At 34.9% G+C, this 13,902-nt stretch overlaps 1 protein-coding gene across 2 annotated transcripts; it reads right to left on the bottom strand.

The window, feature by feature from the left end:
• Nucleotides 1–3,688: 3,688 nt before the first annotated feature.
• Nucleotides 3,689–12,783, bottom strand: LOC116180684 (ephrin-A4-like). 2 transcript variants are annotated; one of them, XM_031500797.1, is made up of 2 exons: nt 12,558–12,783; nt 3,689–4,686 (listed from the first exon to the last, which is right to left on the bottom strand). In XM_031500797.1, the coding sequence occupies exon 2, from the start codon at nt 4,631–4,633 to the stop codon at nt 3,812–3,814; it is 822 nt and encodes a 273-aa protein (XP_031356657.1). In that variant the 5' UTR covers nt 4,634–4,686; nt 12,558–12,783; the 3' UTR covers nt 3,689–3,811. The 2 variants fall into 2 exon arrangements, with proteins under 2 accessions (XP_031356657.1, XP_031356664.1); XM_031500804.1 differs by lacking the exon at nt 12,558–12,783 and adding an exon at nt 7,869–8,003.
• Nucleotides 12,784–13,902: the final 1,119 nt, after the last annotated feature.

Raw genomic sequence — 13,902 nt, 5'->3', positions numbered from 1 at the left:
TGATCTCCTTATTTAATATTTGTCAATTATAATAGTTATTTATTTTTGTCAGTATGATGTACAGGTTTTATTTTTAGCTGAAAAAGTGTTATTTGTCATCCCCGAATTTCCTTAGATCAGTTTTGAGCATTCTGCTGGCTAATCCGAATTAGGTTTTCCTAATTCGTAAGGTAAATACCAGAGTATTATTGAACAACTTAAGACCTTCTGCGGTGCACCTCTAAAAAGCATTATGCGGGTCACTCTGTAATTGGGCTAAAGCCTGTTGAAGGCCCAGAACTAGAGAGGGACAATAAATAAATAAATCGGTAACCGCCGTCTTTATCAGTTCGGTACCGTTTTTCCGCTTGTGCCGATTACATTCCGAAATGTTTTCGTTAGCGTTTCTACACTCTCCTCCACCCTATTGATATTTCAAAGTTCAGTTTTCAGTGGTAATGGTTGCCCAGCCGGAATGTGCATGGAGCTGCTGGTCTCCCCACTCTGTTCCCTCGAAATGGTTATGAAGGGTTCTTTTAGCTGCGTTGGTCTCTCTAAAGCTCCAGGGGATGCATACATAATCGCCCTTTTAGCTACTGGTTTCGTTTATAGTAGTCCATTGGAACATGGTGGTATTTGGCCTACTATTTCCAGTGTCACAGTCATCATGGAGCAAATGTAGAACATATCAGTAATAGCAAACAGCAGCGACAGGACATTTTTATTGGTTCCGTACTCGTTGGTCGTGGAACACTCTTTATCAATGTTTATTTTAACCATATCGTCTAAGGTATCATTTATATACTGTGCGCCGACGGTATTGTTTTTGCCTTTTCAGCGGGAACGATGATTGGGGCAGCAAGAAGTACAGGAGTTGGGGCATTTAGTACAATGGAGGATTTAGCCACCGCGATTGTCACCTGTTTCGCTCGCCCGGACCGTTTCTTTGTAGGCTGTTTCTAGTAACCTGCTCCCATCCATCGTCGTCTGTGGAAAACTCGGACGATGTTATTATTTCTAACACTGGGACCTGCACTACGCCAACTTGTGCGTTTCTGCGCATGAGATATTGTACACCTTGCTTGCACCACTTGGAATGCAATTTTCAAAATCCGGTACAATGATTGCGGTAATTCTAGCGCTACAATCCTCTGGTGTAACCTGGCTGGTGGAGGGTGTTGATGCGTTGTTTGGGTAGATATTATTACATGATATATAGTAATAGTATCGATGTATCAGACTCTAACGCGCAAGAGTCACTGTCGACAGGATTCCTTACCGTGCATCTCTTCAGGTGGTGGAGTTAGTTTTGCCGTTTCTATTGTTTCAGAAGCAAATGCGGGAACTGGTTTCTGCTGGGTAGGTAAGTATTGTTATTGGTCGCCTTTGGTCGACTTGGTGGTGGTGGCTGTGGTACTTGTCTTCATCCAGCAGCAGTGTTTACGCAGTTGGGTGCCCTTCCGAAACTTCTCTTGAGAACGAACATTAAACGTAAAAGAGACAAATGTAGTGCAACATCAATATAAAATGGCATGTATGTTTATTTATATAATTAATATGTATATATAGAGAGTGCATTTTACATTTGCAATACATACAGTGTGTTCATTCTTTTACTAAAATATAACAGAGATACGATGTTACACAGTTAATGGTAGATTTTATTTTGGTAAAAAACTTGAAGGTGAAAGTAAAGATTACTTTGTAACAATATGTTAGGCACGTACACTATATTACTTTACTAATTATATTTTCACAATGACCAGCACAAGTAAAAACAAAACTTAATATATATTCAATTTTGAAATGGTTACTAAACAACACAATTTTAAAATTTGATGCGATGCAAAAGCATCCAAAATAACGCTCTCTGTTATAATTCAAACCAGTAGTTAACCATTTTACTATAACTGCGATAGTGAAATGTAATTTGTTTACAATTCCAATTTCTAATCCACTACACACATATCGAACCCACTGCGTTTTTAGTTAAGTATCAAGCTAGGTTCGGTATTAACAGAAAGTAAGATAGATACTACAATAATTTGCTGGACTAAATGCGGAGAAGAATTAAATACCTTTCAATATTGCACACAAATCAGATTTAAAAAAAAAGATCTACCTATCCTCTGTTAATAGTTAACCTAGCCGTTCTTGTTTCAGTTTGTAGTGTAATCTTCTGGGCTGAAATATTTCAAAATTAATCTTACAAAAAGTACGATAGATATATTCAAGTATGGCAAATTACCGCTAATAAATTAACAAATCCTATTCAATGATTAATAATTTAAACCGTATCGCATGATAACCACTATAATTTATTACTAAACATATACACCAACACAAGAAAGTCTGCATACAAAATTTACAATAGGCAAGTTTGCAAAAAATAGACAATTTGTATAAAAAATATTGTAAAAACCTGAGCACGTAAAAAGTCTTATAAAGCATTTCTTCAGATTCGATCAGTTTAGTGAACTGCCACGCGACTGTATTAGTTATAATGGAATCTGAAGAGAGCCCAATTTAAATTCTATAAAGATAAAAAAAATAATAAATTATAATACTTTGTGTTTAAAATCGTTAAAATACTGTAAAAGCGGCCGCAGGTTTAAAATTAAGGTGATGTTATTGACCAATTCTACAAAAGGAATAACTAAGCCTCCTAACAGTCTTTATGAGAAGCTTGAGATGAGATAATTTACTTTTAAATGCTTAACCGAACCTGTTCGCACTTACAAATAAGATTCGTTGAATAATAGGCCTTCATGTAAAAAAACGAGGAGATGCAGTCGTTATTTAAGTAAATATGTATAAAAAAAATTCCTTCAGAGAGACAACTTTCGCCATTTCTCAACATATTATTTGTGTAAAGAAAGTAACTGTCAAGTTTAATACATTTGTTTTTAATCACAGCCACTATATTTATTAATGAAGGCCTGCGATGCGTCTTCACATCGTTAGAAAGTATCATGTCATAGATTTAAAAGTAAAGTTTGCAGGTAAGCTTCCAAGGATACCATAACCGAGCCAATATAAATCAGAAGATAAAGAGTGTGCACCGATAAAATCAAGAAGGCGCTGTTGTACTACCTATACTATAATTGGAAAGGTCTCGCATTTTATAGTAAAATAGTATGGACGGCTGTAAGTGATTGATATCACCTTTAACATTGAACTAATATCAATTTGGTCTGTAATTCTGAGAAAAAAAATAATGTTAAGATGATATAAAAAGTGTAGGTAGCACAGTGAAAAATTTCAGTATCAGATTTTAATAATATGGCAGTCTTTCGATAAAATAAAAAAGCAATAAATAATAAAATAATGGATTAAACGGAATCACAACCTTTTAAAGAGAGCAAATCATGTTTTAAGTACATAAGTGTAGCCAGTAGGGGAAAATCACGACTACAAACTGCCAGGGTCTAAAAACATCAGTCCTAATCTAAATTAGTAATAATACTTCGTATTATAACACGATAAAACTAGTATCAGTCTTGACAATTATACAAATACAATGTAAATTTAATGTTCAACACTGTTTATAATCTACGAACCGTCAACTGACCAAAAATATAACATTTACGCGATGTTCTTATTTTATGGTCATTGTGCACCGAACACGCACTTTCACGAAATCATTCAAAAATGTACACCACATCTTTTTATAGGTACGTAAAAAAAACTCTCGATACAAAAAAATAAAATATCTTAATAATTAATTTATTGTTGTTTTTATAAAATTAAGGGGTAAGTTGATTTTAGGTCGTACGTACGTCCACATTTACAAAGGTCAAGGGATTACGAGGAAGTCCTATTGGTCAAAATTTCATCGCAACGCGAAAAGTAACGACGTAATTAATAAAGCCATCACCCACAAGTTCACATGATGCGTATATGCTCTACCTCCTAAAGTAAGCTCTTCACTTTTCACAACCTCATTTGGATGTTTACTGAAGGGCTTTGACTTTTTAGTTGTCCTAGACGTCAAAGGAATCTCCGTACTTGTAGTACTGGTAGTACTCTCGGTGGTGCGAGAGGTTGTTATTGACGACCAGACCGGTTTCGAGACGCTAATGGTAGATCGTGTCGTCGCATCTTCCGGCGGGGCCCATACTTTAAATACAATTTTCATATTATGCGTAGTACAACGCCCACCTATTCGTCTATGTAAGTCGTCACCCGTTGATGTCGATATAAAATAGTAATCGTTACCCGGCAAAAATTCTAATCCTCCCGGTTGGGGAGTGAACGGGCGAAACGTAATTGTAAAATACATTAATTTATAAGGCTTGTCGCATACTGCGATAATCCTCGGATTCGGATTTGTTATTCGACATGTCTCGTACTCGTCTTTTGAGACATTGTATATAATATATTTCTCCATATCTTCTTCGCTTTTCGTCTCTGGCGTGTAAACAGGACAAATTAAGTTGACTTGATCGTATTCGAATTTTAAATTGTTTCTGTTAACGTCGATGACGTTGTCGGTATTGTCGATACGAAATATGGGATTAGAAGAATTCCAATGGATTTTGTAAAACTTGGCTCCCGTCGGTATTGTTGCTAACACGAAGGTGTGTACACACAAGACCAACAAAATTAGCGCGTTACGCGCCACGCTGCATGGTACCCAATTCATTGCACACATTCCGTTCCTCAAATCAGTTGTAGTTACATTTCGTTTTTCGCATGACTCCTTCCCTGCAAAAACAGTCAATGTTAATTGTAAGATAACAGGATATCAAATCAAGGTGTGCTTTTCGCTATAAGGGCAAAAGAATTTAATGAGTTGGAGGGCTAAGAAGGACTACGTTACGTATAATATTGTTGAAACACCTGGGAAAATTGACTGTGCAAAAATATAATTACCATAATACCTATAATACTCCATTGTGTATAATTTATAAATGACATCTCACTTAAGAGATTCCTGTTTGCAAGCTGAATAGAGACGTAGCTAAAGACTGATAGATTTCCCTGGTGATTATGAACTGTGATGCAAATTTTAGATCAAATCCCACAATGCCTGCAGTGCAGTGTTTACAAACAGACAACGTGCACGTTATTTGCCAAAAAACGTTAATTTGCGATATTTAGTCTGAGCAAAATAACGTTTTCTAAAGATAATCTGCACGTTATGTTTAACGTTAGTGATACATAACAGGGAAGATTAACTAAACTAAAGGGATATCGATCCAGCCTAATCTTACATCCGGTTATTTCTATACAGTAAATTATTAATTAGGCTCATCCCTGTTAACTATGGTAGAATTGGCCATATGGGTATATAATTATGGTGAACCATTTTTGTATGAGTAAAAAAGAATTGAATACCTACTACATATAAACAGTAATTTCCTGTCAAAATCAGAAGTGACCATACATTCCTAAATTTAAATGAATTTGTGTATTTTACATTTTTTTTTCTACAAATATTTATCTTGTTTTTAATAAGCTTATATACATGGTTGAACAAAAGATTATACAAGACAAAATGAATTGTTCTAGTAATGTAAGAGTTCATGAACGATTTTGGTTCATTTGTGGCAATCTAGATTAAAAAATATTTAATTATTTTTTCAACCAACCAAAAACCACGTATCAGGTGTAGAATAAAAAATGTAAAAATATACAGTGTCGTGACACCAGGGGACGCCATTTCAGTATTTTTTGTATCGTATGGCCGGCACTCCCTAGGTATAGATGTTTTCAGTCGCATCAACAGCTGTCTATGTGACCTAACGTCTAACGACAGTCGTGGTATGACTAACGACAGTCGTGGTATGACTGTCGGTGTGTAAAGTCAATTCTGTCGGGACCGCCAGCTTTACATGCTGCCTTCCGAAGTATTAAACCGCTACGCGAAATTAACTACTAAAGAAGAAGTGAAAGCTGTAGTTTGGGCACATTTTGAAGAAAAACTGAAATGATATTTTTTATTTTGAATACATTGAAAAATAAAATTTAATTGTTAGTCTACGCCCCAGTATAACCGCTACTATTTTAAAAATTTCTAATCGCCGTGAACGAATGCCGCAGTGAACCCCAAGTTGATATTTTAAGGCACATTCTTAAATGGTACAAAAGGGGCAATTGTTTTTACACTGTCCATCCGTGTACTCCCATATTAGTTGTGTTACAGCCGAGGTTGCAGCGTCTGTACGACAAAATATCTCAGCCCGGATATGAATGCGGCCAATTTCTACCCTTCCCTATTTAGAAATATAATATTTTTCATAATTACATAAATCACACATTCATAAATGTGTATCATCATCCGGTCCATAAAATTTGGGCAGTTTTATACATTAAAATTTGATTGATTATAGCATCCATTAATAATTTCTAACTATCTTTTGATAAACTTTAGTCTCCTGTCATCAAGTGCATTCTTAGCGAATACATTTTGTGTTTGAAGATAAATTTCGTGGCGAATTATTTATCATACCAACGGTAAAGTTAATGACTGCTATAGACAACAGCCTGCATTTGTTTTTGTAAAATTGTAACACCGTCGAGTCTTCAAATAAATGTTGGTTTCCAAACACTAAGCGAATGTGTATTATTAATTATTCTTCGCACACAAAAACTTATAATAAGAAAGAAACCTTTTGTAATTACCGGCACTTGGAATGTTCAGTCCGCCTTGCATTTGCCTAATTTCTCCCGTTTAACGGCGAGTTTTTTAGTGTAGCTAATTACGTTCACTTTCTCCGTGTGTAATTTGCGTTAACTTAATCCAACTTAACTCGTCAAGCACCTGATTTCCATTTCATGTTTTTGAATAACGGCTGTCCATGCAAGGGGAACAAATAGAGTGCATATTGTCTCGGCATAAATTTTGCATATAATCTCGAAAATGAAACTTTACATTTGAAATGAAGCTATTTAGAATGGGTTAGACATGAATTTAAAAAATCGCCTTTTGTTATGCTTAGTTGACAATACAATTTTTGCACTTGAAGTAGTATGGTAGCAACAGTCTAAATAGTGACTGTTCACTGTATAAAACATTTTCTCATCGAAATTAAAATTCAAGCGCACAAATTGGGCGCGTAGGTATATACAAATGAATCCTTTAAAAAAAATTTTTGATCTACCACAAGTCAATAGCATTCGATCTCAAATTGGGTTGCGCCATTGAATAATAACACTATTTTTTATTCAATGGTTGCGCCCAATTGTCCCGCGGTCTATTGCAGGTGGACAATGAATTTCACGCAATTCGGTTCATAATCCACGGAGATGTCAAAAGGGCCTTCCTTATTTTTTCGGCTACATTGCCAACTCCGATCTATAAATTTGATAAAGAGTCCATCTACTAAATTTTATCGTAATCGGTCCATTCGTTATCGAGATATCGTGCTAACGGACGGACAGACAGACACCGCAAAATTATAAACTCGCTAGGAGTTCGTTAATAAAGATCAAATCAAAAACAGAAACAGATCACGATAACAACCGACAAAATAAAAAAAACAGACATCACTTGAGGATGTTCTACGTGGTCACCGTTTTTTTCAATACATAATGGCATCCTCTGATCAACTCCGTTGGTAGTCGCCTCTCGAATTCCTACTCCATTTCATCATGATTCCTAAATGAAATACTAAGTGTTTAGTACGAGGTTTAGTATCACAGGTTTTGTAATTGTTTTCTCTATCGAGTGACGAAATATCTCGTAAACCGCCACTGAAAATGTTGAATATTGGGAAAAAGCGAGAGAAAAAGTGGGCCAAATGTATATGGTTTTAATTCTGATCATGATAAACGTATTCAGCGCATGCCACTCCGTATGCCATAAAAGAAAAAAAATTGAAGCACAGGTACACAAAATTTAATGTTAATACGTTAATTAACCTACACACACGCACAATACATACCTAAATCCCAACCGTTTGTTTCCTACACTTAAGTAATTACACAACAGTTTAAATCTAAAATACCACATAAATTAATAACTTGGATGTATGACACAAGAATCGATAAAGTGTCTGTGCTGATTCACTCAAAGGTATTCCACATGCGAAATGATTAGTAAAATTTCATTCCTACTGATTACCCCACAGCTTATACTAATAATTATTATCTACGTATGAGTAATACCTGCACCGCAAGAATTTATGCAAGTTATTATTACTAATTAGCCGCAATATTATAAACAAATCACGTTAATAGAAAATGTAACTTACTTCGTTTTCAGACAAATTAAAGTAAAAGCTGCCGTGCGATGATCGACTATTAAAATTTTCAGGCGTTTAATCTCGGATGCCAGAAAATAGATATCTGGAATTAAAGCACCTACCCAATCAATTTAACACCTATTAAACTTTATCCATAATTGAAGAGTTCTAATTAAACATGAGCGGTTAGTTCACGTTATCAACAGAAAAAATCAAAAGGTTCATTTTTTAAAAAGAATGAAAAACTCTACAGGGTTTTTAAACCTAATGGTTAAACAAGCATTAGGTACTGCAATGTAAAGAAGGTAGCAAAATTGTCACCCCGCTTACGCCCATTGCGGATGACATACAGCAATTTTCGTTCTTATATTATCACCTTGAAAAGTATTATGTTTATACTATTTCTCCAGAGAATCATGTCTCGTTTGGGAGCCACCCTCAAAAACGTGGCGAAATTTGCATTTCTTCTTTAATTTTTTTCGAGATTTTTTCTCAGAAACCATAAGAGTTACAAAGACTGATGGCATATCTTGATACTTGATACTTTGGCATTGGCATATTGAATGGTTTTTGGTTTTAGCCCTTTCCGATTTTGCGAAACAACAAACGTTTGATTTTTCAAATCAACTGAAGGTCCAATCACCAAAACTTCACAGCCTTCGTTTTTCTTTAAAAAGAATTTCATCAACCATAACACAAAGAGAGACGGAATTAACGGAGGAATTAACGTATTTTTTCAGGATCTTTTCCGACGTCTTGAACATTTTCTCACAATTTATGCCTCAAGATAGTGCACCCTTATCCAGAATCTAAAGTCCCCTTGCATTCACCTGAATTTATAGAATACCGGAATAGTCGCTATATAGAAAAGAAAAAAGTGCGAGAAGAAGAAATAATGATTTTATAAGAAATGACAAAACATACAGCGAAAAATAAAGTTGCTAGTTTTTGATTTGTTTGCAAAATCATAAGACTTTCATAACAAAGAAATTTTCAGTGCAAATATGTCATTGGCATTTTAATTTGTAATTAACAAATAACGTTAGAAATTGTTGATGTGCAGGACAAAACATGATTGGAAGTGTAATGTTTTAGAAACATTTTCTCGCATTTTCTAGACATTATTAAGGATTCTCAGGTCCTTTATAGTTTTGTATTGTCGTCCGTCCGTCCGTGTGCGCTCTAACTCTTTTTAGAAGTGGCCGATTGTGTTGAAATTTGGTGTACGGGTACTTTGGACATTAAGGACGGACGCTATTGATTTTCAGGAAGCTGATTCAACAGGGACAAAAGTTATAGGACTTCGAGTGAGTCGGTAACAGGAAAAACTAACATCAGGTTTAAAATTTGGTTTTGCCCATGCTATAGCCATACCCAGGAGCTCGTTGGCTATATTTGTTTAATTTATTTCTTACTCTAGGTTAGATGTGCTTTCTGACAAAGAGCCGCGCTGCAATATTTAATTTATGCCGTATATTGAACATTATCCATTGAGAATTGAGCTTTGAGGCTTGCGCTTCCGTCGCCACAAGAAACTTTGGGAGTGATTCAGAAATTTTATAAAGTTTTGAAATGTTTCGGAAATCTTTTCCAAATTATGAAAATACGGAAATGATTTGGAAAGATGTTGGACATGTGGAAAATGGTTTGGAATGCCAACCATAATGAAAATCGTCTTAAACTGGACACAGTGAATTGTTGGTACCTACCTACGTCAAGACCTTCATAGTTTATGTAAATATTTAGTTTCAAACTTCATCAACGACCGAATTGGTCGGATACTTTAGTCTGCACGTTGATTATTAATTGTTCTTAGAAAAATAAATATTATTAATTAGCTACAAGTTTCCTGTCGGGGTTATTTATGTTGGGCTTTTAATGTTCGATTTTAATTTCGCGTTTGAATGCATAAATAGATAGATATAAATTGTGAATGCATGCCAGTATAAATCGCCTTAATCTTAATAATAAAACACTACAACTTTCAAGTTAGACGAAGTGTGAAAACTTTTTTTTTATAAAAAAGTTTTAATGTTATTTTATGACTTTCGAAGAATGAGTTTTGAATTTAAAGTGTAAAGTACAAGTTTTGTCAATAGAAATAAGCTTCCATACTTTATAATGTTCTTGGGTATTTGTAATCCTGAGTTTTATTTATTGCAGTTCAATTGAAATAACAAAACTTCTGGAAATGAGACTGCACAAATCAGATCAAATCGCAAGACTGATAATATGTACTTAATACAACACGAGAACTCCATCAAGGTTTTTAAACTATTTACTAAACACAGAATTGCAGCTAGAATTTTTTTTTAATTTTCAAAAACTAATTCTATCCTTGGTACTCTAGGTACTAAAAAGTCTTTACGAAAGGAATTGTCGAGAGGGTAATACATGAGCAAAATGAGGTACAGCCTGTTCCATTTTTGACACTTATAGGGTCTATTGGAAAATATTTAATCGCTTTAAGAGATACGAGGGAAAATAAAAAAAATGTCAAATTCAAGGTCAAATTGGAAATGACTTCTTAGTGAAAAGAGATACAGGTAAATATTTATTACAAAAGTATCTTCCCTTATGATTGTTGAATGCCTTTTTCAAAATAAGTACACAGAGCCAGGTAAAAAAGTTATATGACCTAACCTCATTTTTTAAGATAGCACGAGAGATAGCATATTAAATGCTCTTTTCAAAACTATAACAATGAAAACTTCAATTTTGTTTAAAAAAATTTCAAAAACCTTTTTTTGTATTTTTAACTTATTTGCACCTTTTTTTAATTTTTTTGAAACACTCGAATCTTCAATATCATCTTTGGTGTGTTATACGTTCACTTCTCAATTTCTTCTTCAATTTACCTTAAGCTAAGTTCTTCAAATGTACCATAAGATTCTTCTCAAATTCGTCGTCTTCATAAGGTTCTTATTCCTCGATATACTATATTCACTTGTCTCATTTTGTCGAGCATTTTGTATTGTAGTATGTAGTTGTGTGTAGCTAATGTAACTCACTTTTGTTTTTGTGCCAATCTGTTATTAGATAGGTACTTATGCAGCTATCTGTTGATTTTGGCCTATTGTCAAATAAAAATAAATCAAAAATAAACTTTCTCTGAATTAATTTTGAAAGGGAATTGAAATTTGATTATCTTAGATAACCTCGTAGATAACTTTACCACATTTAGGTATTCCTCTAAAAATCCCATTAGCATCACTCCACTAACACTTCAACATTTTGAGTGACATTACAGCTCACTAAATTACTCATAAAACTAAAAACCCTGATCTACTGTAACCACCACCACTGACATTCGCCAAGTTGGCGAATGAGTGCAGTTCTGATGTTTTATCCCTTCGACAATTCCGTCATTTCGTAATGACCTTTCATCCCTGAACCAATGAGCAAGATTTGGAAGGTATACTCAGTGCTAGTATAATCCAAAGGCAAGTTCAAAGGTATTAGAAAATTGAATGCATATCTATCAGTTCCCCATGCACTGGTTAGCGTCCTTTGGACAGTAGCCTGTACAAGCATCGAGACAAGCATATTATATCAAAAACTGATTGCGTGTAAATCTAGTACCTTGTCTAGTACCCAAGAAATAGTAAATAATACTGTTGTATATTAATGTACTGGATAGATATCCACTGTACTAGTTTCCAAATACTGCTAGCCAGTACAACACTATAAAGAGTAGAGCCACCTATGAAAATGGACTGAGGTAAGTATTCTGATAGCTCTACCCGAGGCTCTACCAGAATAAATTGCGATACCCTGTACAAACATCCATATAGACTTTCCATACAAAAATTAGTGTCGCTTTTTAATGTTTAAACAGACCCTTGTATGTTTTATTCCTCTATCCTAATGGCTACAAATTACATCCTGTAAGTTGATGCATGCAAAAATGTCATTCACATGACAAGAAGCCCCCAAAGACATAGACAGGGATTGCACTAATGAGCGTTTTGAAGATTGGACATTTGCTAGATCGCCTTCTTATAGAATGAAAAAGCAGTGTACTACAGTAACAGTAAGCAATGTAAATAAAAAAAATAAACAAAGCACTTGAACTTCAGCGCCTACTACCTACCTACCTACAGACAGATAAATTTCCATCGAAAAAGAATTATTTATTAACAATCGACATATTTGTCCATATAGCGAGTGGAAATGTAAGTGAAAATTTTAAAGGCTACCTGTATCGCGACTCCATTTGAAATTCACCGTACTTTTTAACCACACATTTCTCTTATTTTTTCACGAACGGCAAATCGATCAAAGAAACGTAACATGAAATAAACGAACGAGTTTTGAAAATGAAATTATCCCTCGTTAAAAAGTACACAAAGATAAATGATAATGAATGGACATGTTGAATTGGCTTACCTATTGTTAAAGCACAAGATTTATAAATGGGAAGAGGCCATCGTTACGATACGTTCATTTTTGTCATTACACTAACCGGTAACTAATTTGCACCAAATTCACTGGAGAATAACTTCCATATTCACACGGCACAACGAAAATTTCACTAAAACATTTTATAAAATTTAGTAATAGCAGCAACATTCTTTGCCATCTTGTCACTGCTCGCAACAGACCAGAAGGCGAAACGGTGACCTCTATGGTTAGCATGTCGTAATCATCAGCTGGGAAAATTGTAATGTTAAAAAGGAAAATGTATTCGTGAAAATTTGGTATAAACCGCAATCTACAATTATTTGAGGGGAAAACAGATGCACTCTTTTAGGGCAAAAAAAAACTAAATCAGATTTGTCGTCGTTTCATATACAGGATGTACACCTTAGATGTATGGTCTAAGACGTACACTCTACTTGGCAGCGAGATGCCTTCATGGGTGCATATTCCTTGAATTCTCTCATCAATCATTATTTTTGATATGGGGGCAAAGGCAGAAGTTTTTTTGGTCGCTACAACTGAAGCCGGATCCAATTCTTGCATTAGCATCTTCACCTCTTTCGTCAATTCCTTTTAAGGCAGACTTGATCTTTGGAAACATGAAAAAGTCGCGGGGTGCAAAATCGGGCGAGTATATGCAACACCTGTATTTTAGGTATTGTTGGTATATGCATTGAATTTATAAGTTATAAATTCAATGGTATATGGCGCGTGTTCGAGCACTGCAGTGCCTCTAGCGGCTAAATGACGCTTCACAGACAGCACATTATGAGTAGGTGCGTTGTCCTGGACCCGGGTGTAACATTCATAACTTGTTTTTCCCCACACGATGCCGTTGAATTAACCCCGTTTTTTTAAATTTACCAAGTAGCATGTTTAAAAATAAAGCAAAAAATACAAATGCTTCAAATGTTTATTTACACATTGTAATAAAATCTGTATTTACATATTGTGAAAGGTATTTGTTAAATGCTACGATTTCCCCTTTTTGAGTTCCTTATATATTTCTGCGTTCTGCGGATATTTGCAGTTAAAAGTTTTGACATCACCAACAAATTTGTCATGTCCTATCCCTGTTCCACTTACCTTTTATGAGTACCCTCTTCCGACACTTCATTTTCAAGATATACGCTGGAACTTCACCAATAGATATGTCTCGTCCCGATAATTCATTTTCCCTTTCGGGGTACTTTTCTCCCACACCGTTTTCGGTATATTTGCTCTTAAAGTTTTGACATCACCAATAGATATATTTCTTCCAGACGTCCCAATCGCTCTTTGTGAGTACCCTTCTCCGACAATCAATTCATAT

Source organism: Photinus pyralis, unplaced genomic scaffold (assembly GCF_008802855.1).
Source record: "Photinus pyralis isolate 1611_PpyrPB1 unplaced genomic scaffold, Ppyr1.3 Ppyr1.4_LG1, whole genome shotgun sequence".
In the NCBI taxonomy this organism is placed as follows: domain Eukaryota; kingdom Metazoa; phylum Arthropoda; class Insecta; order Coleoptera; family Lampyridae; genus Photinus; species Photinus pyralis.
The sequence above is the reverse complement of the archived record's forward strand: the minus strand, read 5'-3'. Positions and strand labels throughout refer to the sequence as shown.